Here is a 24,461-nt window from a genome sequence, read left to right on the forward strand (position 1 = left end):
TTGCAATCGTCTGTTCCACCAAATATCACATGGGTGTGACTACCTACAGCCAGATCACAGCCATGCTGATAATCAGTTAAACAGCACTTAAAAAAAAGCTTTTTGGTCTCATTAACTTCAAGAGAAAAAATAGTGGAATCAGTTTTCCCATAGCACAGATGATAACACAATAGAGTAGGTGATCTCGTTTTGTATAATTTTTTTTAACTTGTGGCTATAAACAAATAAAAATCATGGTGTGCTATTCTTTAATAAATAAATAATCATGTGTAATTACAGCAGTCTCAGAAGAATTAATGATTTTAGCATGCTGGTATCAACTTTATGATGATGACAGTTACTAGGATTCATGTCAGGTTGCATCAGACCAAACCTACTGATTATTATTTTCCTGTAACTACACTATAATTATTTTCCTGTATCGGGGATATATATATATATATATATATATATATATATATATATATATATATATATATATATATATATATATATATATATATGGTTACATATGCAATTGTAATGATTACTGGCTATGTCCCAAACCAGAGGACCAGAGGATAAATGGTATAGCCTAAACAATTACCTTTAGGAGCTATGGTAATTAAAATATATGTTAAAACGTTTGTCGACGCCTGACTATCACATTAACATATAAGCATTCCTCAAACTCTGGGAGTTTAGAAGTTGGGAGCCCACAATTGTTTTGGATGTCTTTATATAATTTAGCATTGCACTCACTCTGTACGTCCAGTTCCAGAAAGCCAATGCACAAAATAAAGTCTATAAAGGTATGTTTGGCCAAAGTTAAAGTCTAAGAACTGGAATGTAATGGACAGAGGCCTGACCTTAATCTTACTGGAAATCTTTGGGAGTTGGCATGCGTTTAAAGCAACATTAATGCAAATCCTGAAAGCCATGCTCCAAAATATTGTGGAAAACCTTCTCAGAAGATTGGAAGTTATTATAATGGTAAAGAGGTACAAAATCAAGGATGGGATGTTCAACAAGCACATATGAGTTTTAAGATCAGGTGTACCTAAATTTTGTCATATAGAATGGATGGATAAATGAATGGATGGACAGATAGATGGAGAATGAACAGATGGGTAAATAGATGATGGATGGATGAATAGATAGATGGATGGGTGGGTGTTTGGATGGATGGATGTACAAGCAGAAGAATGCTTGATGGACAGACAGATGGATGATAGAATGAATGGAGGGATGGACGGCAGCTAAATGGATGGACAGACTGATGTATGGATGGCTAAATGGATCAATGGATGTTTGGATGGACGGACAGATGAACAGACAGATGGTGGGATGAAGGAATAAATGGAAGGATGGATAGACAGACAGATAAATTAATGTGTGAATGGATGGACAGACAGAGAGACGAATGGGCAGATGGACGGACGAATAGGTAAATGGATGGATGGTTGAAGGAATGAATGGATGGGTAAATTGATGGATGGTTGAAGGAATGAATATATGGATGTGCTTCACGGAATCCCAGGCGAAAATTTGTGGTGGTAGACTAAACACACTCAGCTCGTACTTAAAAAAAGAAAATAAAAAAAAGTGTCGCATTTTGTCCACGAGGGGCGGTAGTAGGCTATACGTGAGATACCCCTTATATCTAGAAGCTTGATTACAGAGCCCATTTTGTGCCGCGAGTCAAGACCAATAAACACCGCGCCAGGATGGGAGTCGAGGTCGAAACGATAACAGCCGGAGACGGTAAAAAAAAAAAAAAAAAAACACCCCGGAATGTAACCTCACTCGTTTTGAAGCCGTATAATACACATACTAAACTAACTACGGATATTTTAATCGGTATTTATCGGGCCTGTGAAGGATTCTTCACACAGTCTGCTTTAGCATTAGCCGAGTGGCTAACGCCTGGCTAGCAAGAACAGACTGGAATTAGCGCAGGGACATTTTTTTTCCTTAATTGCGATCCTTTCTTTTCCAGGAAGCACTTTCCCCAAAAAAGGACAGACCTGCGTCGTGCACTATGTTGGTAAGTTTTTTTTTTTTTTACTTAATGATACTACTAATAATATTAAAATATAAAAGACAGCGCTGTGGTGTCAAATCTTGCTGAATATGAACTTCTAGCGCAAATTCCGTTAGCCGCCTTGCTAATCCGGACCGGATACTGCATTAACAATAGGCCGGTGTTTTTGCAGGGTGTGAACGGCGACATGAGGCATTTTATAGCGGATTTCCATCTGATACGGCTTTACTGGTTGATTTATTAAGGAAGAACTAAATGAACGGCGAGAACACGGCTTTTCAAGCTTACAAATGTCACATTATCCGACGGATTTTTTTTTTTTTGCTTTTTGGTTTTGTTAAAAGAACATTTGCGAAGAAAAAGGTGTCGAAAGTGTCAGCGGTTCGTGTGCTACCGCCTGAAATTAAACTAAGAAGAGCGCCGTCTTTTGACGTGTTTCAGTTTCGCGCTCTGTCATGGCCCGCCCTGATCTGTCAGTCTGTCTATTTATATATTTGTCTGTCTGCATATCTCTCTGTCTGTGTATATGTCTGTCTGTATATCTGTCTAATAATGCATATTATATATAAAAAATAAGAAATATCTTATCTTTACACATCAGGCTCTCTGACGAACGGCCACACATTTGACTCCTCTCGGGACCGAGGCAAGCCGTTCAAATTCAAGATCGGCAAGCAGGAAGTTATCCGCGGTTGGGATGATGGAGTGGCCCAGGTATCTGCTCTTCAGCCATCAGCGTGAATCAGTAATTTTGAGCGCCGCATTAGTTTACAGTCCTGCCGATTGAATTGCATACAGAGCTCTCGAATCGAAAGCGCACTGTAAAACCCTGTTCTTTTGCACGTCTGTCAACCAGCCATCTCTGAGCACTTGCCCTGTTTTGCAGATGAGTGTGGGCCAGCGAGCGAGGCTGACTTGCACCCCCGACTTTGCTTATGGCAGCAAAGGCCACCCGGGCATCATTCCTCCCAATGCCACGCTTGTATTCGATGTGGAGCTTCTTGGCTTGGAGTAACAGTGCTGCAGATCTTCTCAGGTTTTTCCCTATTCATACTTTCCGGGTGAGTCGGAGGCCACCTGAAAATGCATTGCAGCATTTAAAAAAAATTATGGTATATATAAAATGTAAAAAAAAAAAAATTGTTGCAATCCTGGTGGTCTGTTTTAGTAAAAAATCGAATGGGAATTATTTAAAAAATCTTTAAAAAAAATCCGCACTTATCAGTGGTACATTGGCTTGTGTCCTGTCTGCTAGCTTCACTAAACCCATAGATCATTTTGATTTGTTTATCTGAGCTCTGTAACCCACGAGAGAGAGATTACACTTTTCTTGCGCATTAAGGCTTTAGCGTTTACTGTAACAAGCTCTTGGATTAGATGGTCTAATCTTTATTACTGTGTTTGTCTAAAAGACACACCTGGCATCATCCCTCCTTTCTTTTGCAGGTCAAACTTTTTTGGGGGAACATGGCCTCCTGCACGTGATCCTTGAAAGGGGCTAGTGTTTTTAGATTACCCCACTTAGCTTAGCCCTGTCATCCATTTGTATATTTTGTTACCCTTTTTCCCCCCTTTCCTGTTCATCAATATGCTCTCACCCACTGGATGCTCAATATCAAATTACCTCTGTTTTTCTCCCTGATTTTTTTTTTATTTCTTTTGTATTTGATTTCTGTAAACATATTCACATCAACAGGGCTTTGGCTGAGCTGGTAGTCTGTACTCTGGTGGGAAAATTTGGCTAATTATAAAATGTTAAAGTAATTGAAAATAAAAAAATTGTTTATAAAAAGACAAAATGGTGTACGTCTTTATTATTGCAAGCCGTGCCAGCAGCGGGTGTTGATTACGTACCAGAAAAGTCTCCATTTGTTGTTAAGAGTCATGTTTTATTTTCAAATCATGATTATTTACCGAACAGGATGCAGACTTTTCCACAAAGAAAAAAACAAAACCTGTGATCTTTGTCTACAGTTATAAAGAAGGTTCCACTGCAGCTACAGGAAGTGCTATTGCTAATGCGGTGACGTTTATTACAATTAAAATAGAATATGGATCTTTTGTCTCGTCTAGTGGAAAATCTGAACTAGCATGCACTCTAATCCAGACTTCATAGAGCTTCTTGTGTTGGTCTCCAACATCCCTGATATTCACTGCAGGAGTGCATGGCTTTGATAAAACACAAATTATAAACAGTTAAACTGCATACTTCCATAATTTAATTACATTGAATTACCTGAAGACATGCAAGACGACCCTGAATTTGTAACGAACGCTTTGCTATAAAGTGCTAAACAGAGATCTTGCGAGAGATGGTGAAGAAACGGCAAAGAGGAAGAGTCAAGGGCACTACACTCAAATCTGCTGTATGTACTGAGCTGAGCTTAGAACAGATGGACTTAAAAATGAAACCATGTTTTAATAAACCTTTTAAAGCTAGCTGACCCTTTGCTTGGGGGTCTTTTTTTTTCTTCTTCTTTCAAATAAAGTATTTTCTATTCTAGAGCTAGAATTCAGCCTGAGATTGCATCTTATACAAAAAATGTAAAGCTTTCTTTAGCATACAATATAAGCATGCTACATTCCTAAGTCATTCTTAAGTTTTTAGCCAAGCAAGCACTTTCTTACATAAGCCTCCTTTTTTTTTTTTTTTTTTTTTTCCCTCGGATCCAAACAGTGATATTACATTTTATGCTCCGGAGGAACACACCCACATTAGCAGGAATAGCCAGATACAATATACAATGTGGGCTAAAAAACGTCAACCCAGCAACCTGCTACACGATTCAGTTCAGGATCATTGTTTCATTTTTCAGTATCAAAGATAAGAACTGGCATTTTGGGTATGCCCTTTCCTCTAGGACTCGAAGGCTGGAACAGAACAGGAGCGAAACAGAGCGGGAAGGAAACATGGCAATTGCTGGAAATCAGCAACAGTACAAGAGCTTTTCAAAGTAAATTTCAGAGCATAAATGTGTAACGGGAACTGTGTTGCTTTCATCGGAATTTAAACATTTACATGTGGCTTCATTTAGAATTTGTAAATAAAATTTTGTATTAAAAGGTTCAAAGTCAAAAAAGGAGTTGAGTTTGAATAAAAACTGAAATTGTATACTATTAACTTTTTGGGAATTTGCACAAGTGTGCAAGGATTGACATTAAATTTCAAGTGTGGAAAGTTTATGAAAGGTTTTTGGTGATGAACCATTTCAAATGTAGTTTTTCAAAAATGTAAAATCAAACTACTTATTTCACCTGCTGGCTGAAATTATGGTGATCAAACCAATGCTTTCACTTTCAGGTGTTTTGAACGTTAAATCCTGACATTTTGTGGCTGCTGGGGAGGTATGAATCCTAGGAATCTGAGATCCTGTAGTTGTCAGAATGCTAAAAGGCGTGTGTTATGCTGCCATGTGACCGAGCATGAGCAGTAGTTTGAAAAGTTGTGGTTGGCCGACTTGACATCAGAAACCCTCCCTAGTTAATTGATTGTGTTTAATGGGGGGAGGGATGGTGGGTGGTAGTTGGTCAAATTATGGAAAAAAATCTTACCCTTGAAATTTACAGTGTAATGGGGCATTTCTACTTCCACAGATAAAACTTGTTGCAAACATATTGTGCTTCAGGTTACTCTAAGCTTAAATAATTAGTATGTCTATTGTATAGACTAGAATTAATAAACACACCAGATATTTAGATTACTGTTGCACCCCCTGTCCCAGACGGCCCTCGGCTACGGGTGCTGTTGACACGTCTTAGCGAATGGAGTGCCACGGCGCAACAGCCTCGCAGCAGGGAGCCCATGTGGTACGCTGGCATGGTGTCTCGTTGCCGTCCTCGACAGAGCCACGCTAAAGTTGGTGCAATCGGGACCACTACTGCTAGCAGATCAACAAGGAAGTAGCGGCTCCAGTGACGATCTTGTTCTTGCCCCTCGTCCTCCTCAGTAGATCCGGCAACTCCATCTTCTTTGGTCTGTGGCAGCTGATCAGGTGACGGAGGCGAATGATGACTAGGTTGCTGGATTTGTGGTAATTGTGAAGCTGTTTGTGAGGACGGAATCTGAACGTGGTTGTCTGATGGTAAAGGCTCAGGAAGGTAAGATTTTTGGGTAGAAAATATGGTGGAGGAAGAAACCGAAATCGTTCGCGGTTCGGCAAAACTGATGTCCGGTGCTGTTGTAGCTAAAGTGATTACGCTTAGTTCTTCACCCTCTTCCTCCTCTTCCTCTGGTGGGATCCAGGAAATGGTTGGACTGCAGGCTTGTGATCTGAAGCTGGGCTTATTGCTTGCCTCGGATGAACTAGGTGGCACTGGTGGTGGGGTAAGAGACGAGGGAGGCGGAGCTTCCTGCTGAGGAAGATGCAAAAAAAGATGGTGATGAGGCAGGCAGGCATGCACTGCACAGCTGCAGTTGTTGTTGTCGGAAATGCAGCAGCGCCGCCCTACAGGTACGACTGTCTCGCCACTACACAGTTTCTCATATGTGGACGAGCGCGAAAGGTTAGAGCACATCATCGTAGGTGGGGCCTGATCAGATAGTAGGGAAGCCTCCAGGATAAGACGAGGACGTCCATCACCTCTTGGTAAAGTGGCAGCGCCTCTGTTGGCAGGAATGTGGTGAACGCGCTGCTCGGAGGTAACGTTCCCATTGCGGTCGATTCCAGGCAGTGTCTCACTACTTAACCTACCGAAAGTGGCACTGCGACCGATGGTATGAGCTGGAGAGCAGCCACATGACCTCGAGGCTCCAAGTCGTGGCTTCACTCTGACTCCTCTCGCCCCGTCTGTCTTACTGGTCTGCTGGTCCGAGTCATGGTGGCTCAGGTTAGATCGGACGGATTCCACAGCTTGCTGGAGCTGCTGGATCTCTTTTCTAGCTTCTTTTAGTGCCAGCTGGGCCTCAATGCGGTGACACTCCTCCTCGATCCAGTCCTCCTGCATGCGTGACAACTGCATACGCAACTCCCCAACCTCTGAGTCCCTGCAATCATGCGCGATATAAAATTATAACACAAAATAGGCATACAAATGTGGTAATGTCATTGGAACTGGTAACAAAGATGTGTGGTATATACGATTTATATGTTGAGTAATTTTCTATAAGAGCAGCTCTTGATGTTGTTCTGACTGCATTTTTTCACATTTTTATTGTCTCTAGTAACATAGGTCTGTGGACATCTTTACGGATTTACGATTACGTATGGAATAACATTTTATAGGTGCTATATTGTAAGTAATAAAGAAACATGTTTCTATAAGCAACTTAAATAATAAAAAAAAAAAAAAAAAAAGAAATGACTGTGGTATAAAAAAAAAAAAAACACCTTTGGATGTGCTGTTATAGGATGCTCCCCAAGAGATTTATTTCTCACACCTCCCTCATACATCATGAATCTTTAGAGACTGAATGGTTTCTGCTCGGCCTGCTACAAACATCATGACTCATCTCCCTGTGAATTTCATAAGCGCTGCTCTTTATTATTCATCAGAATATTCCCTGGCCAGTTGCTGAATGCTAATATACTTTCAACAGATTGTAGTTTTTTATACAGTTACATGGGGGCTATTTTGTATGATGTTTGTGTATAGGTTTTGTGTGTATTTCTTCCGCATCGCTGAAACGTTATATATCCAGCATAGGAACAAAACACAGCAGCAGATTGAGGGAACACATTTGATCTGCCACTGACCTGTCCTGCAATCTCTCCACATTCTCCTTCAGCCGGGCACGCAAGTGACGGATACACACCTCCTTCTGCTGCAGTGGGGTGAGATACTGCTCGGGAGCAGGAGGACGGATCCCGTGATTCTCACTACAGCCTCCGTACTTCGCCTGCCGTCTGGGCCGAGAAAAGAGAGACTCCGCGAGTAAACTGGTTCAGGGAACAAGTAAAGCCGAAGCTCTTTGCTGCCATGTGCAATGAATTTTTGTACTTGTGTGTTTAAGGTTATAATGGTAATATCCTGTTTGATTAACAAAAAGCAGAGATACGTATACCTCTTATCAACACCAAATTGTATTACAGTACACTAATTTAAATTGCAACTCAGAAAGTTTAAATTGTAATTTAGAATAGACACGACAAATATACTGCTATAGGAACAGTCTGACATCCCATATCTTACTGCTAGGTACCCCGAGTTCTCAACATGAGCCCAACCTGCAGTTTATAACATCCTTGTCATTATTTTTATCCATTTAATGTTACTTATCTAATTAGAAATTTATACGAAGACAGCTCATCTGCCTCTCTTTTTCTTCCAACTCAAAAACCAACTCGTGATTTCAAAAACAGAACATTTATGATGAAGAACTTAAACTTTGACTATTATCAAAGTCTTGACACTGGAGGTTCCTTCCAAAATCTGCTTGAGATTTGGCTTAGATTGTCTATACATATGCCATACAACTCCTCTGAACAAGCTGCTTGTCTACAGAAATGATAACTTATTAGAACGAGGGTGTATAATAGAAACTACATGATTAACTTGTGATATAGCGTTTTTTTCCCCTCGTATCGGGTACGCTGTGAACTAATTCTGCTAAGGCACAAAGTAGACCTCGCACACTGAATCTATTTCTGGGTCACACGTGTTAAAAAATCTGGAACAAACCCCAAACAGAGGACATTTGTTATATCACAAGTAGGATATTCTCTCTCCCGCTCATTGTGTGTGTGTGTGTGTGTGTGTGTGTCTTACCGAGGTGTAGCCGGGTGTGATCGTGATTTGCTACTGATTTCTGCACCTTTGCAGGATGATGCTGAGCAGGTGCAGCTGATGGAGGAATCTGCATTTGTGTGAGGCTGTCGGCTACTGGCTGTACTAGCAGGCCGTCTACAACCCACACACACCCACACAGTAGTGTAATATTATAATCACTGCTAAGTGCAATTCATTTCGCTGCTTGTAATATGGTCACAAAAGGAAAAAGGCATGTTGTGATGCAAAATTTTTAAACCCCCATTCATGTCATCACATCTCAAAAATCTAAACCCTTCTTGATTAGCCCAGGGGGGGTACAACCTTCAGCATGTTGTCCTTTACATACATTTTATTCAAACCCAGAATCTGAGTGTGAAGGCGAGAGACACTGGTACCTGCGAGTTCCAGCAGACGGTCTTCTGTTAGCTGAGTGAGACATAGGCGTGGAATCTTTCACCATCTGCCTCAGTACACAATGTTCTAGGTAAAACACACACACACACACACACACACACACACACACACACACACACACACACACACACACACACACACACACACACACACACTAGAGCAACAGCAGCAGACATTTTAATAGCTCAGGTGCCAGGTTCTCCTCATAACTACGTTACACTATATGGATTCTATTTAAATAAATAAAGCACTGGGGGCATGGTGTTATAGGAAAAGAATCAATGACTGATAGGAAGGGTTAGAATAAAGCCACAACAAAGTTGTGTAATGTGTAACGCCACAACAAATGCATTTCTCCTTTTTCCACAGCAATTTGGCTATGGAAATGACTATTTCAACTTTTAACTATAAAATGGTCAAATATCTTACATAAAATGCTATATATTATATACACAGTATCTCACAAAAGTGAGTACACCCCTCACATTTCAACAACCATTCTGAAGGGACAATACTATAAAAGTGAAACTTAAATATATTTTAAAGTAGTCAATAAGCAGCTTGTATAGCAGTACAGAATTACTGTCCTCTATAAAAAGAACTAAACATGCAGCCATTATTGTTTAAATAACTGGCAACCAAAGTGAGTAAGGTTTTGGACTTTGGACATAAATATGAGATAAATGTATATGAGATAACTATAAGTTGCTCTTGATAACGGTGTCTGCCAAAGTGCCTAAATGTAAATGTTTATGGTTTTTCTATACAAGTTACAAAGTTAAAATCTTGTCGTTTTACTGTGAAACTGGAATGTGCAAATACGTCTCTGTCCTGAAGACTTGCCTATAGTGAAAAACCTCTTGACTGTTACAAAGCACTGACTCTAAACACACAATGTTTATTAAATGTTTTTGGATGCTATTAAATAAACATCTCCTGTGCTCGCAACCAAATACTTTTCAAAGTTCAAATCACAAGTTCAAAAGAGCTGCCTTACAGCCAGAGTAAAAAAAACCCCCAAAACATAAGAAAAGTTATGCATTAAAAGTGAGCTTTAAACGTGTGAAATCTTTCAGGCACATATCCACATTATCCAGAGCGCGCACACACGCACGCACACACACAGTTGAGTCATGTTCTCTTTCACTGCTTTATGTAACAAGCAACTGTGTCAGGACACTTAAAGACCTTTTTAACGAAATGCAGCAAGTGGCAGGTGACGCAAGCAGGCCAAGAGACAGAGCAGAGCTCAAACACAGTACAGACTTCAAACTTTTTCTTTTCTATAAGATGTCTCAGAACAACCGCAGTCAGTATTCCTAACATATATTAAATGCTCAGTAAACATGAAAGGAAAATTTCTTCTGATATCATGTCTGTTCAGCTGGACAAGTACAAGGACAGCCATCTTCTTGTTTTGAATAAATCTATGGAATAGAAAATATCGGTATATTAACACTGTTCAAGAGACAAAAATTCTATAAAGATCTGAAAAACCATGGCAGTAGTAAGCAGTACTTACTAAAGGATGTGCAAGTTATTTTTCATGATTACACCTTTAATACTGGACTGTCCAATCCGAAACACTAACATATTTTACAGATGATAATTTGTGATTGGACAGAATTGAGCACATACTGTATACTCTAACATCCTCTGCATGTTACATAAGAAAACCACACTGAGCACAGATCTGGGAACCGTTGTGATCGTGCATGGTTGCCTGGTAACCCAGAATCCGGGTCGGCCTGATCGCAGAATCAGAGTTGAAAAGGTGCCAGTAATAAGATTATCAGACATGCGCAACAGGACAGGAAATGCAATGCAGGGAGAACAGCCTGGGCTGAGTGAGCCAGAGACAGAAGAGAAACGAGAATAAATAAATGAATCAATAAATTAAATAAAACATTCACACACAGTAGGGTGATGGTCTCATGCAGTCTAGAAAGAGTGTACTGTAAATCAGGCATAAGAACATAGACTAGTGCAGAAATGAAAGCAGGTGGTTAATTGTGTCCACCAAGGTTATTCCAGGGATTATTTCTGTGGGATTTAGAGGTCCTATGTAAAACTATAATTACCCCAAGGTTGACTACAAGGTGGTACATTTGGTATACTGTATAGTGTATATACACTATATTTCCAAAATTACTGGTTCACCTGACCTTTCCTGCTATTTGTGGTTCTTTTCCAAACTGTAACCACAAAGCTTTAGGTACTTGTTCAGGACGTCTTTAGATGCTTTAGATATGAAATTTTGCATTCACTTGAACTTGGAAACCCAAACCTGTCCCAGCATGGCAATGCCCCTGTGCACAAAGTAAGCTCCTTGAAGATCTAGTTTACATGCTTTGGAGAGGAAGATCTTGAGTGGCCTGCTATAGAGCTCTGATCTCATTCTTACTGAACACCTTTGGGATGAATTGGAACACTGACTGCACCCCAGGCCTTAAGTTTTGACTGCAATAAAAGCTTGTCAGTGAAAGAGGTCAGAAATGTACCGCCAGACAGAATCAAGTTGTCAGTAAGTCTACAGTAACCCAAATAACCACCTTTACCACCTTCTGTACATTTTCCTATTGGGATGAATAAAGTATCTATCTATCTATCTATCTATCTATCTATCTATCTATCTATCTATCTATCTATCTATCTATCTATCTATCTATCTATCTATCTATCTATCTATCTATCTATCTATCTATCTATCTCTGTCTGTCTGTCTGTCTGTCTGTCTGAAGTTCAGAAAATCATCTTATTATGTACAGCATCAACTGTTTATATAGATATGCCCTACAACAGCAGAAAATCTCATCCACTTTCATTCTGAGAACAGGAATCTGAGGTTATAAAGGCTACAGGTTCTTTGAAATTAGGTAGGATTAAAAAAATAAAAGCAGTGCAATCTTTACATAGCATTTACAATTGGTCTGTACAAGTATCAAATATCAGAATTACATCAGTCTATGAAATTTTATTTAAAAGATTAATCAGATCCATATTACATGGAAATAGAATCGTTGTTCTATTGTTAATATTTAATAAAGGCAGCAAACTTTCATTACATAAATGGACTAGAGCAAATAAAATTCTCATAGTCCCTAAATGCTTACTTAGGAACTTACTATCCATGTTCTGAACTGATGTACAATCATGCATAAATCAACATTTACTACCAAATGTCCATCCAGTCCTACTCCACTGATCATGCATCATGGTAACCTGAAACCCTTCACATATCTGCAGCTGTAATAGCATTTTTTTTTTTTTTTTAAGTATAAATGTACAATTATGGCTGCAGTTGAACTGAAGATTTATAACAAACATTTGTTTGCCATTTAGTCTCCAGTGTCAAAACTTTCTAAATGTTAGACATAATGTAACAGTAGGTTTTCTGCTCAAGAAAAAGTATTTAATTAAAAAAGAAAAAACACTCTTTATAGCGGTTATAAATCATGATCAGAACTTGTTTCTATCACAGACATTTCACAACATTGAATGTAGCTGTAAATGTTTCGTTAATAAAATTATTTGATAATTAATAAATGTTGTATTTGGTTTAAAAAAAAAAAATCGCTGTGGTACACGAAGTTTAGACTTAAAAATATATGTATTTTTGCCATTATTTTCACACTTTTTTTTTTGTGTATACAGTGTTTACAAACACTTGAAATTGTTTTTGTTTTTTTGGCAAAATTAAAAGTTTCCTTACATATAATGATTCCTAACTAAGTTTCAAAAATAATAATAATAATATATTTATGTTCATGCAAGTACACAGTCAAAGACCATTATGTGTGTAGATTTGAGGTGCATATATATTTGCACTGGAAGTATATTATATAAAAAAAAATTATAAAAAAAAGCTGCCATTATAAAAACAAGAAAATCAATACTTTTGTACATTTTTTTGTTTTATGATAGCATGCATGAGTCATGTTTAATAATACCCCTCTGTCCTGTAGATGCACTGCTGTGACACTCGACCTTTTGTTGGAACCTCATGTTTATTCATGTTGATGATGTCCCTGTTACTCGCAGCATCTTGCTTTGCCCTACTAAGCCCCGCCCCCTGTTGATGCTGCAGCATGAACCCACTCTACAACCCAAACCTGAAAAGAACTTGCACTAACCCGTGGTGTTTCTTCTGCACGCGGTGTCTCCTCCATTACAGCACACTTGGGTCAACTTCTTCTTGTTGTTGTTGTTTTTTTTTTTTTTTGTCGTTCAACTGGAGCGGTAAAATCCTGCAGCGTCCTTTTCCCTGCTGCTGATGAAGGTGGATGAATGACGCTGCTCGGGGCGCGAGCGCCGCGCACTGACGCTGCAAAAAGCATATTGACGTAACGATGCGGAGCTTCTTAAAGCGATATGAGCAGCGCGATACAATAACCGCAGATTCGGTTTGGTTCGCTTTTCTTGATTGATTAGTCAATCAAGGAAAATAAACCAGTCGCAATCTGATTGGTTAAAACAACAGCTTCAAGCAACATGGATATGAAACTAGCAACAGCCCACACTTTACTTTGTAGATTTCTGTTAATGTTTTTGTCTGCTTGACATGACCATACAAATTAGCAAATAAATTGGTGCTTTGAGAACAATTTTCTCATACTGACCATTGGATGTTCAACATGGCACCTTGGCAAAGATTCTCAGAGGATTTGAGTATTAAAATTCCACAAAGATGGCTCCGGCTATAAGAAAGTTGGTAACACCCTGAAACAGAGTTACAGTGCAGTAGCAAGGGTCATACAAAGGTTTTCTACGATGGGTTCCACTTGGAACAGGCCTCGCAAGGGTCAGTTATAGAGTGGCCAAGAAGAAGAATAGCCTTTATTTGGTCACACATATATTACAGCAATGATACAGTGCTCCTGGAGCACAGAGGGTTAAGAGCCTTACTCAAGGGCCCAATAGTGGCAGCTTGGCACAATACAAGGGCTTGAACCACTAACCTTCTTATCAGTAACCCAGTACCTTCACCATTAAGCTACCCCTAATTTTAACATTTCCCAGGTTGTCTGGAAACTGGGTCAGAGCACAGGGTCAGTCATGGTACGGCACCCCTGCAGCAGATAGGATTAAGTGCTTTGAATAAGAGTGTCAGCTTGGCAGTGCTGGGACTTGAACCCCCAACCTTATGATCATTAACTCAGAGCTTTAACCAATGGAACCAATGGGCATCCTCAAGTGGAAGGTGGAGAAGCACCACTTGTCCAACATCCAGCAGCTCGTGACGTCAATATGGAGGAGTGAAAGAGGATCCCAACAACAACCTCTGCAGCTCTGGTGAAGTCCATACCCAGGAAGATTAAGGCAGTGTTAGAATACAATGGTGACACAAAATACTGGCACTTTGGACACAGTTTTTGACATTTTCACTTAGGGTGTACTTACTTTTGTTGGCAGTTATTTAGACATTGATAGCTGTATGCTGAGTTAATTTCAGAAGACAGTAAATCTGTAGGGGGAGTGGTGGCTCCAGCGGTTAAGGCGCTGGGTTACCGATCGGAAGGTCGGGGGTTCAAGCCCCGGTTATCGCCAAGCTGCCACTCTTGGGCCCTTGAGCAAGGCCCTTAACCCTCTATGCTCCAGGGGACCCTTTCGAAAAAAATAAACCAAGGACCGCGACGTGGGGCCGCCTTCCCGTGGGACCGGTGCAGCAGTCGAAGGTGGGGGCTTTGACAGCCCGATCCCTGAACCACGGAGAAGTGTCTGGGGAATCTGCTTAGACTGCTGCCCCCGCGACCCGAATTACGGATAAGCGGGAGAAGATGAAATAAATGAAAAATGAAAAAAAAAAAAAAAGTAAATCTGTACTGCTATACAAGCTGCATGCTGACTACTCTAAAATATATCCAAGTTTTATAGTGTTTTTTTCTTGAGAACATAAAACAGTTGCTGAAATTTTAGGGGTGTATTCTATTGTTTTTTTTTTTATACTGTATGTGTATGTGTATATATATATATATATATATATATATATATATATATATATATAAAAAATAAAACATTATGATGTAATATTTGTAGATCTGGTCATATGGGGGCATAAGTATAATAGTATTCCTAATAAAAGCACATCTTAACATTATCCATAAGAGGTCATTTTTCATTTTTTTTAATTTTATTTTTAATTTTTTTTTAGAGAATGAGCATTGGAAAGATTTGAAAGCCGAACATTTTGACCTAAATGCACAGATGAGAAATCAGAGAGATAAACTAAAAGTGCTAAAGCATTACTGCATCACCCACATCCAGTGTACATGAAGCAAGAGCTCACTGGCACCATAATCAGCTGCTAGTCAAAAGGCATCGTGGGTTCGACACCACTGTAACCTAGTTAACCAAAGTGGAAAAACAGAACAGCATATCAATGATTACATTTATTTTGTAATGAAATACACTTCAATCACTGAAAGATCATGTGTTAATAAATTTTTTTTAAATACAATAGTGGACCTTTAAGTCAAGAATTTTTTTTTTTTTTTTTTTTTTTTTTAAACATCAGGTTTTAAGAAACTTATTCCTCATTTTATAATCATCAAATCAAGGTACTCAGTATTGGCCCAATAACCATAAATAAATTAACAATACCACCAAAATTACATGTATACACATCATAAATATATCAAATTACCATATGAAAAGTTTGTTTTCCATAAAACAGGAACATTTGATTACACAAACAAAACAAGGATGCAAACTTTAGGTCAGAATCAACCTCACAGAACAAACCCAACTTTTAAACTGACCTATATTGCATGCGCACACACTCTCGCACACACACTTAAATGTATCTGACTTGCTAGTTGGATATTTAATTCTCTAAATGCACAGAAAGTGAAAACTAATTAACAAAACCTGTCCATTTAAGGTTTTTTTGTCAGTATTCTAGTTAATTATGTTCTGCAAGTCAGTGCCCAGAATAAATTGCACAATAGTGAGAGAAACTGTGTAAGTGCTTCTCTTAAAACAAACACATTTACTTTAACAATCAGGTTGAGAATATGCCACAATGGGGTCTTCTTTAATCTCGGTCCTAAACTGTCTGGAATAAGGGACCAGGTGTGATGATGATGTCACTGTAAGGGGAACTCTGTTGCAAGCCTATGGCCTTCTGTTTCTTCAGCACCAGTAGACAGAAGAAAATGGCTGCTGCACTTGATCGACTGCAACTCTCGCACATTTCATGAAGGCTGAATGTGGCATCAGGGCTGCTGTTCTGCTTCTGTGGTGACAAATATTAGTAATGCAGATGCTGAGCCATACGCAAAAGCACATACAAATACAGCATGTGCCATATAACTATTAGCAAGACTACTGTTTCAAAAGTTATTTCCGGAATAATAAATATGTGGCATCTCTTTAGCTTTACCACGAGTGGCTGCAAACAGTTTAAAGTAAAACATATATTGCAAATGCATTGCTTGGTGCTGTAATTTCTTCTTGCCATTAGGTAATGGTTGTGCAAGGTTTTATCAAATGCTCATTTTCCACCATGGCACTGATGCTGGAAACTGATCAGAGCAAAGTGTACAGACAAGAACGTGAAAGAGATGGACAAACTTAAAGAACCTAAACGCTTTCAACGTTTCACATGTAGTTCTTTTTTCAAACTGTAGCTGCAAAGTTGGAGGCACACAATTATAGAGGATGTCTTTGGATGCATTACATTTTCCCTTCACTTGAACTAGAAGACCTACTGTAAACCTGTTCCAGCATGACAATGCCTCTTTGCAAAGGGAGCTCCATTAAGATAAGATGGGTTGGAGTGAAAGATTTTAAGTGGCCTGCAATAGAGCTCTGACTTCACCCCAATTGAACACCTTTGGTATAAACTAAAATGCTGAAACCCAGGCCTCATGACCCTACATCAGTACCTTACTTTACCAACACCACTGTGACAGAGTGCACACAAATCTCCACAAGCACACCAAGATTTGGTGGAAAATCTTCCCAGGAGGGTGGAAGTTATTTTAACAACGAAATGGGGCCTAAATGTGGAATGTTATGCCCCCCCAAAAGGTCAGGTGTCCACAAACTTTTGTCCATATGGTGTAGATTAAGCAAAATCTTGCTGCTGTTAAGAAGCAGTTAAAAAAAACATGAAAACAGTCTAACATGTAGATGATAGAAATTTACAATAAAAAGCTTAGAATTTATTTACAAAATAATTCATGCATGCCAATTAAGATTGTGTTAATTAGTTTCAAGTTTAAAATGTTCCCCCAATTGATAACTGTAAATTAAATAGCAGCATAATCTGTATGTATACATGTACATGACCATGCTACCGTTTATTTTCCTCCTTCTCTTAATCCTAAATTTTTTTCCTCAGCAGCCAGTACACCCAGTCTTGCCTGTATCAGTAACAGAGAACAATCAATTGTGGACAGAGTTTGGATGATCTTACTCTGATGGCCTGAAGGAGATTGTGTGCTCGACTAGTCATTCTCTTCTCCTCCACATTCTGGCTGTCCAGGGCTGGGTGCTGAAATAAAAATAAATAATAATAATTAAAAAAAAAATGGTATGACTGATTATTGAAACATAACATGGTGATTTGAAGAAGAAGAAGAAGAAGAAAGAAAAAAAAAAAAAAAAAAAAAAAGAGTAGGCATGTGAGAGAGGGAGGGAAAAGGAGACAAGAGTGTCCTCTCCAGGACAAAATTAATAAACTTAGATTGATGAATTGATTGCAATAAACTTAAAGTTTACTGCTTCACATCAGTATCAAAAAGTGCATGTTATTGTGTGAAAGGAAATTTTGCACTACCTGCGTCTGTGTGCGCATCTGTGGAGTTTTACTGTCCATTCCAGATAGATGGACCAGCATTGACTCCTCAGACAGAGGCTCTGGGTGCGACACCTCCAGCCTGCTCTCCTGTGGAAGACAGAAAAAAAGTAGGTAAAAACACAACTGAGGACAGTTGGTCATTGTATGTCATTCACTTAATACATTTAATAAGGGGGAAAAAGTTGCTGTTTTTTTTTTTTTTTTTTTTTCCCCAAACAAGTATTGTATTTCAAAAAGCAGCACATGTAGGACATGAGAAAAGCACTATCCAAAACTGGACAGGCTACTTCAAATTGCCCACAATATATAACAATATATAGAACATAACATTAACTCTGCTTTTTTAGCAGTAGAAATTAGATTAATTACTATTCGAGTGCATTTTTGATTGCTCAGTTTGAGTGTGTGCACACTTCTAACATTGGATTCTAGAGGATCGGTTCGTATGAAAGATGGCTCAATGAAGCTGGATGCCTCTGCTTCTCTGCTTTGTTCCACAGTCTCTTGCAGTAAGCTCATCTCCTCCACCATAGTAGTGTTCTGAATCTCAGCTACACATACACACAGCAAGAAAGGAATTCACCTTTAATTAGCAGTCCATAAGTACACTTCATTGGTTTTGTGGCTGCGGAAATGGCCTTGTGTGCACGAGTGTTGTGGGTGTACTGTATATGGTGTGTGAGCATTACCCTCTCTCGCCTGCTCCTTTCTCTCTATTGGGTCACTTTCATTTTCAGCTATGCAATTCGGCCCCAGTTTCCAAAGTAGCCCATCTCTAGGGAATAGCTGGATGAGAAAGGGAAGGATGCTTAGCCAGGGTGCATTAACCCAGAATCCACCACTTTGACAGACTAATAACAGCCAAGATTTAAAAAAATAAAATTAAATATTTACTTGAATAGTTTATTATTCAAAAATGGCAACAAGGCGAACTGAGAAGCTGCACTGCAAAACATCACATATTTAGCAGGGTATAGAAATATATTGCTCTCTATGGAACTGTGAGTTCAGACTCTGAGCTACTGAGCGTGTTCCTGCATGTTGTAATTATGAGGAACACAGAATAAAATGTGGGAGGCCAGACATGTGGGCAGGGAATGATTAGCACTCGGACTGCACTACAATGACCACCTGTCACCAACATAACACCATGTTCAAGCATCTGTAAGGGCAAATGCAAATCTGTACATATTCTGATGAAATCTCCAGAAATCCATAAAGCCTGTGTGTGTTTATGTATGTGTGCTACCTTCTGCAGGTCACTGTTCATGACTGGAGTGCATAAATGTGAAAACAAATAATCCACGCCTCCGTTTTTCTTCCAATCCATAAGTTGCCTTGTGGGTGGAGCTATGTCAAGTGGGGCCCAAAGGTCAGAATAATCAGACAGCTGGGCTTTGATGGCTTCATTAGAAAGCTCTTTAGAGTGATCCACCACTAGCTTCCTTTTCCTGCTTCCTTTCCTTCTTGCTGAAAAAGCTGAGAATAATAAAGATGTGACTAACTGCGGCTCAAAGCATTAAGATGTCTTTTCTCTGGACTAAAAAATAGTCAGGATGTTTCCTCTGGGGCGTTTTTCTCTCTCTCTTTTTTTTTTTTTTTTTAACAAAATGCCATCGCTAAACATGTTTTGTTCTTAATTTCAGTGCATCCACAAAGGCAATTGAATTATAACCATCAACTCACAAAAACGTTTTTGCAGATATGGCACACCAATTGATTCAACTTAACCTTTAAATTATATTATTAATATTTTCAGGATTGAATTAAAGGACTGGTGCACATAGAAGATGGTACAGAACAATCCACTTGTACCGTAAACCAGATAACTCTGTGTACATTTATAATTCTAACAACCTTAGACTAACGACATACATGTAACAGCCACAGGTTCAAGGGCAAAGCCGTCCTCTGCATTTTCCAGCAATGTGGTCTCATTCAGTGTGAAAGTCTCAGGCAATCCCTTTGCAGTAGCCACAGAAGGTTCTGGATGTAAAAGCACAAGTAAAATCACATTATAAGCCAAACTGCATTATTCTTTTAAATGTCAGCCATTTGTTATCCCTTCGCATCATATTTGATCATCATCATATCAGGACTATGGACACTTTTGCTATGCCTAAAGCAGTCTTGAGTCTACATAGGAAAAAATAAAATTAAAGGCAAAACAGAAAATAAAAAAATCCCAGAAGCCACTGATTACCTGTAGGATTAATAGCAGTTGGTGGGGGTGTTGCAGGGACCTCTACTGGTGATTCACTATAGGAATCGGTTAGCAGTGCATTCTCATTCGCATTAGTTATGAAATCTGCACAGAAACTTTGTCTTAAAAACACTGCACAGTTTGGAGCACAGAGCAACTATTTTATATGCATTGCATTTTGTCTGTTATTCATTTAAATATATAATTTCTCTACATATCTCAAAATAGTCAACATGCTTAAACACATTCGTTTAAGTAAACCAAGAATATTTATGTGCATCTTTATATCTTTACAGTAATTAGTTATTGCTATTTTTAATTTTGATATAAACTTTAAATGTGCAAAGAAGTTTAATACCAACAAGATCAAAAGCCATGCCCTCATCACCAAACCCATCACCATTTCCACCAAGACTATGGAAACTTGTATCAAACAGTCCCTGATGAGACTGGGTTTCATCACCTGTTAAAAAAGAAATAAATAAAGAAAAAACAAAGAAAGACATTAAATTATAAAACTTGGATATATGTTCAAAATCTATTAAATTTGTCTCTGATGACACTTACCCAAGTCGTCCAGGGCAAGAAAACTGTTTCCAAAGTTTTCCTTCAAAGTAATTTCCTCTGTGCGGCTTTGATTAAGTGAGAAGTGATCTACCACATCAATAGTGCTGAAGTAGGGAGACATCCACATCAAATATTTATTATAACAGTGAGCTGGACGGTGGATAGAAATTCTGAACAGTAAATGCCTCGACTTTTGGGGTGGATGGAAAACGTACTTGAGATCAGGCAGCTGCGACTCGAAGTCGGTAAAATCCTCAGGCAGTGTAATGGCTTTAACCATTGCCTCCATCCCTTCGTTAGGCAGATCCAACTGCCCTGTTATGACAAAGAAAATACTTTAAAATGTTAAAGTTCATGCTTAGTCGTGTTTGAACCCTATTTCATACATACAAGAAATAATGTTTAAGTGGTTTGGGGGTCACCTTCCAAAAATATAATTCAAGTCACATGGATAAAAGGCTTTGGGGGCATTTACATTTCCAGTCCTACACTATTGTATGACATGACATGACTGAATTAGACAATACTAACCAAAATGATTAGTTTTCCCTTTTTTTTTGGTCTACTGGTGAAAAAGTGATCTTGGAGAAATATATTCCATTTAAATCATTTATTCCCACTAACCAAAGTAATCACCAATTAAGTGATCCATCACTTTGCTCATTCAATGTTCAACAATGTGTGATCTATGATCACCTGGTCGGAAAGCCACTTTAATTTTAACCACAGCATCATTGCAGTCTGCAAGGAGATACTTGGCTTTCCTGGAGTAGATTCGCACCACACCCAGGAGAAGGTGACCTGAAGTTCGCAGCCCAATCTTTATCTGGCATTAAAACACAAACACACACAAATAGAGTACATTGTCAGCAAGGGCATTTACATTACAAATACAACATTGCAGTTCTGCAGTTCAGGCTAGGTGTCCTTTTACTTGTGCAGTATTTAATCAGTTTGACTATAATATGTTTGAGCGGTTTGGGGTCACCTTCCAAACAAATATTTAACACAAAGATGTTTATAAAGGCTTTGGAATGTACATTTCCAGTCCTATCCTTCTGATGTGAAACTGAACAAGACATACTAACCAACATGATTCCTTTGTTTCAACCAGGTTTATGGACTTCCAACAAGTCAACCAACTGCATTAATCACGATAAGTAATCAGCCACATGCCCCAGTCATTGTTCTTTCAGCACACTGTTACTAACAAGTCTACCTCTTTCTAATTATATTTGTTTTTTTATATTATGTTTTTCTTTATAATAGAGGGTCCTCCCCACTCTGATCTTCAAAAGCATGTGGAGAAATTGTGGCAAATTGATACATTGACATATTTCTGAGAAAATAAATACATAATTAAAGCTTGACCAGTATGCACTTGAATTACTTAAGAGGCACACTGTAAGAGTAAATGTAGATGGCATAAAGAGATATGCGAGACCTATTTTTCAAAGCAAGGACAGTCCTTGTCTACAATACACTAAATCTGCATGTCTTCCACTGCTTCAAAATGCAGAGCTACGGATTGCAGGTGACCACGAGGTTGCCCGGACCTGTTGTCAATAGGTATAAAAGCTGGAAATTGCAGGTTATGTGAAAAGATTGACATCTGAGGTTGCAGATTCTCCTACTGAATCTTGGTGCATCCCTCATCACTTAGTCTTTCACAATAACAAAGCAAAGCTTGTTTTCAATATCTCAAATAAATACAGAGGACAAGTTCTAAATGATTGCCTTTTTCCTGGTCCTATCCTGGGTTTTGTGAGCACACGGTTTATCAGTGGAGACATTAAAGCAATGTTTCACCAGATTCAGCTTCCGCCACATGATCGTCCATTGTTATGCTTGAGATTTATCGAATGGAATATAAAGCCGAGTGCCTTCGAATAGCGAGTTCTTCCCTTTGGGACTACTTGCAGTCCTTGTTGTGCCACATACACACTACAAAGATTTGCGGATGACCACAGCAAAAATTACGAAGATGTTCGGAACTCTGTAGCACTCATTTAGATAACTGTGCTGAGAAAGCCAATAATTTATTTGACGGAAATATAGTCCAAAAGGTCAACAACCACATTAATCACAGATAGGAAATAAGCCACATGGCCCAGTCAATGTTCTTCCAGCACCTTGTTACTAACCCAAGTTCTAACTCTTTCTAATTATATATTTTCTTACTCCATTCCAGTTCTTCCAGATCAGACTTCATAAAAATGTCACCAGTTCATATTTTAGCGTCTCCTCGTAAACTAATGATACGTATTCGTACAGAAACGCAAACATATTTGTCAGAAAATGCAAATCAAATCTCATGCATTATATAAAATTTTATTTGATTTGATTAAAAAAAAAAAAAAAAAAGAAAAGAAAAGTGTCACCTGAGAGACTCCTAAGCATCCCGGCTATATATTGCTGATTCATGTGATTTGTTTGCTGGTTAATATTCTTTAACTTTGTATAAAGCAAAATCAATGTCTCAAAAATGTGTGACTACGGAATAAAACTCAACATTGCAGGTCTCACTTTAAAATGCATAAATGTTAAGGAATATAAAGGGCACCTGAGGAGAAATAATATCCTCTATTGTCGCCTCTAGATTGCATTCAAACACATGGGATTTGGTTATCTTCTTTTCCCAGTGGGCTGCAAGCCAGATTCTGGCCAGGGGTCCACGTTTTGAAGTGAATAGCTGTGTGAAGAAGACCATGTTCAGTGGATCTCAGGTCCAAATCCAGAGCCAATAAAACACCTGTAGACAAGAAGACACATGGGCGACATAAATATTTAACAAATGAGGTGTTGACTGTTCGGCTTGTTAGTTAACTTGAGAATTCAATAATTTACAAATATTTGAATGTAGAATTACTTTCTGGATATCTTTAAATAATTATCATTTTTTTAAATTTTTACTTTAAACGAAGACAAAGCAAAACATCCTACGCTAGCTGGATTATTGTGCTAATTTAATGCTAATTGGTTAGTTATCAGCTAATGCTGATTTTATACTAATTAAAAGTGACACAATGGATTATGAAATAATATATGTGTCACTCTGGGTGACCGAGTTCATCAGTTTTCATCGTCTTACCTTTAAAGTTTGTGTTTCTTAACGTTTCTTAAAAGTAAAAGTTGTTTATTGACAGGTGGAGTGAAGGGGAACTCAACTGACGCTGAAGTAAAATGAAGTGGAAACCGCTCGCGCATCCCGCCATTTTTTTTTTCATGGTCACGAGCCCTGGACCTGAATTTAAACTATTATTAAACCGCAAAGGTGAAAAAATTATCGGATTAAAAACCGTCATTTTGTCTGATTTTCTTTCATTTTTTCATCTCTCTTTTTTAAATAAGGTAATGTGATAATCCTACATTTGATTGGACGCTATTCCGAAAATTAAATCAAAGTTTAGTAGCTGATGCACAGATTTTTAACACTGCGATTCAATCAGTCGCACGGGTTTTTTGTTTTTGTTTTTGTTTTGCGCGTCTCGTGCACTTTTACGGTATGGGTGCTGGGAGAGGTCAAAATGGATGTAAAGACGTTTCTAGGCGTTTCCGTTATTAAAAAAATAATAAATAAAGAGACATCATTTCAACAATGAATGTATTGCTATTTTTCATCAGATAATACAATTTCGTGTTTGTGGTGTAAATATATAGAATCATGGCCCCTATTCAAACACCCTTAAAACATCTTACTGTAAAGTCTAGGAGACTATACAGTAAAATGTAAAGGCAAAATC

At 38.6% G+C, this 24,461-nt stretch overlaps 3 protein-coding genes across 4 annotated transcripts; 1 reads left to right on the forward strand and 2 right to left on the reverse strand.

Moving 5' to 3' along the window:
• Positions 1-1,587: 1,587 nt before the first annotated feature.
• Positions 1,588-3,822, forward strand: fkbp1aa (FKBP prolyl isomerase 1Aa). Of its 2 annotated transcripts, none has more exons than XM_083554799.1 (5): positions 1,588-1,743; positions 1,979-2,026; positions 2,625-2,737; positions 2,910-3,084; positions 3,470-3,822. In XM_083554799.1, the coding sequence occupies exons 1-4, from the start codon at positions 1,707-1,709 to the stop codon at positions 3,036-3,038; spliced, it is 327 nt and encodes a 108-aa protein (XP_083410925.1). In that variant the 5' UTR covers positions 1,588-1,706; the 3' UTR covers positions 3,039-3,084; positions 3,470-3,822. The 2 variants fall into 2 exon arrangements, with proteins under 2 accessions (XP_083410925.1, XP_083410926.1); XM_083554800.1 differs by having other exon boundaries at positions 2,910-3,059.
• snpha (syntaphilin a) lies at positions 3,492-13,607 on the reverse strand. The gene is made up of 5 exons (XM_083554798.1): positions 13,279-13,607; positions 9,127-9,211; positions 8,729-8,863; positions 7,717-7,866; positions 3,492-7,007 (listed from the first exon to the last, which is right to left on the reverse strand). The coding sequence occupies exons 2-5, from the start codon at positions 9,189-9,191 to the stop codon at positions 5,717-5,719; spliced, it is 1,641 nt and encodes a 546-aa protein (XP_083410924.1). The 5' UTR covers positions 9,192-9,211; positions 13,279-13,607; the 3' UTR covers positions 3,492-5,716.
• Positions 13,608-15,628: 2,021 nt separating this feature from the next.
• rad21l1 (RAD21 cohesin complex component like 1) lies at positions 15,629-24,198 on the reverse strand. Its single transcript, XM_083555169.1, has 14 exons — positions 23,810-24,198; positions 23,282-23,470; positions 21,415-21,544; positions 20,934-21,033; positions 20,719-20,822; positions 20,510-20,614; positions 20,152-20,256; positions 19,824-19,934; positions 19,198-19,427; positions 18,638-18,734; positions 18,369-18,499; positions 17,928-18,035; positions 17,565-17,642; positions 15,629-16,379 (listed from the first exon to the last, which is right to left on the reverse strand). Exons 2-14 carry the CDS (start codon positions 23,426-23,428, stop codon positions 16,191-16,193), a joined length of 1,635 nt encoding a protein of 544 aa, XP_083411295.1. The 5' UTR covers positions 23,429-23,470; positions 23,810-24,198; the 3' UTR covers positions 15,629-16,190.
• Between the last annotated feature and the right edge of the window lie 263 nt (positions 24,199-24,461).

This window comes from Silurus aristotelis (genome assembly GCF_946808225.1).
Source record: "Silurus aristotelis genome assembly, chromosome: 11".
In the NCBI taxonomy this organism is placed as follows: domain Eukaryota; kingdom Metazoa; phylum Chordata; class Actinopteri; order Siluriformes; family Siluridae; genus Silurus; species Silurus aristotelis.

What these genes read in the sequence shown, in the direction of transcription:
- fkbp1aa (XM_083554799.1), top strand. Translation starts at nt 1,707, where the DNA reads ATGGGAGTCGAGGTCGAAACGATAACAGCCGGAGACG. An exon ending in AACGATAACAGCCGGAGACG is followed by an intron (nt 1,744 to 1,978) that starts GTAAAAAAAAAA and finishes TTTCTTTTCCAG; the next exon opens with GAAGCACTTTCCCCAAAAAA. An exon ending in GGGATGATGGAGTGGCCCAG is followed by an intron (nt 2,738 to 2,909) that starts GTATCTGCTCTT and finishes CCTGTTTTGCAG; the next exon opens with ATGAGTGTGGGCCAGCGAGC.
- snpha (XM_083554798.1), bottom strand. Translation starts at nt 9,191, where the DNA reads ATGGTGAAAGATTCCACGCCTATGTCTCACTCAGCTAACAGAAGACCG. An exon ending in TCACACCCGGCTACACCTCG is followed by an intron (nt 7,867 to 8,728) that starts GTAAGACACACA and finishes TTCTCGGCCCAG; the next exon opens with ACGGCAGGCGAAGTACGGAG. An exon ending in GTGGAGAGATTGCAGGACAG is followed by an intron (nt 7,008 to 7,716) that starts GTCAGTGGCAGA and finishes GCATGATTGCAG; the next exon opens with GGACTCAGAGGTTGGGGAGT.
- rad21l1 (XM_083555169.1), bottom strand. Translation starts at nt 23,428, where the DNA reads ATGGTCTTCTTCACACAGCTATTCACTTCAAAACGTGGACCCCTGGCC. An exon ending in AGGATATTATTTCTCCTCAG is followed by an intron (nt 21,545 to 23,281) that starts GTGCCCTTTATA and finishes TTTTAATGCCAG; the next exon opens with ATAAAGATTGGGCTGCGAAC. An exon ending in TCTTGCCCTGGACGACTTGG is followed by an intron (nt 20,615 to 20,718) that starts GTAAGTGTCATC and finishes CTTTTTTAACAG; the next exon opens with GTGATGAAACCCAGTCTCAT.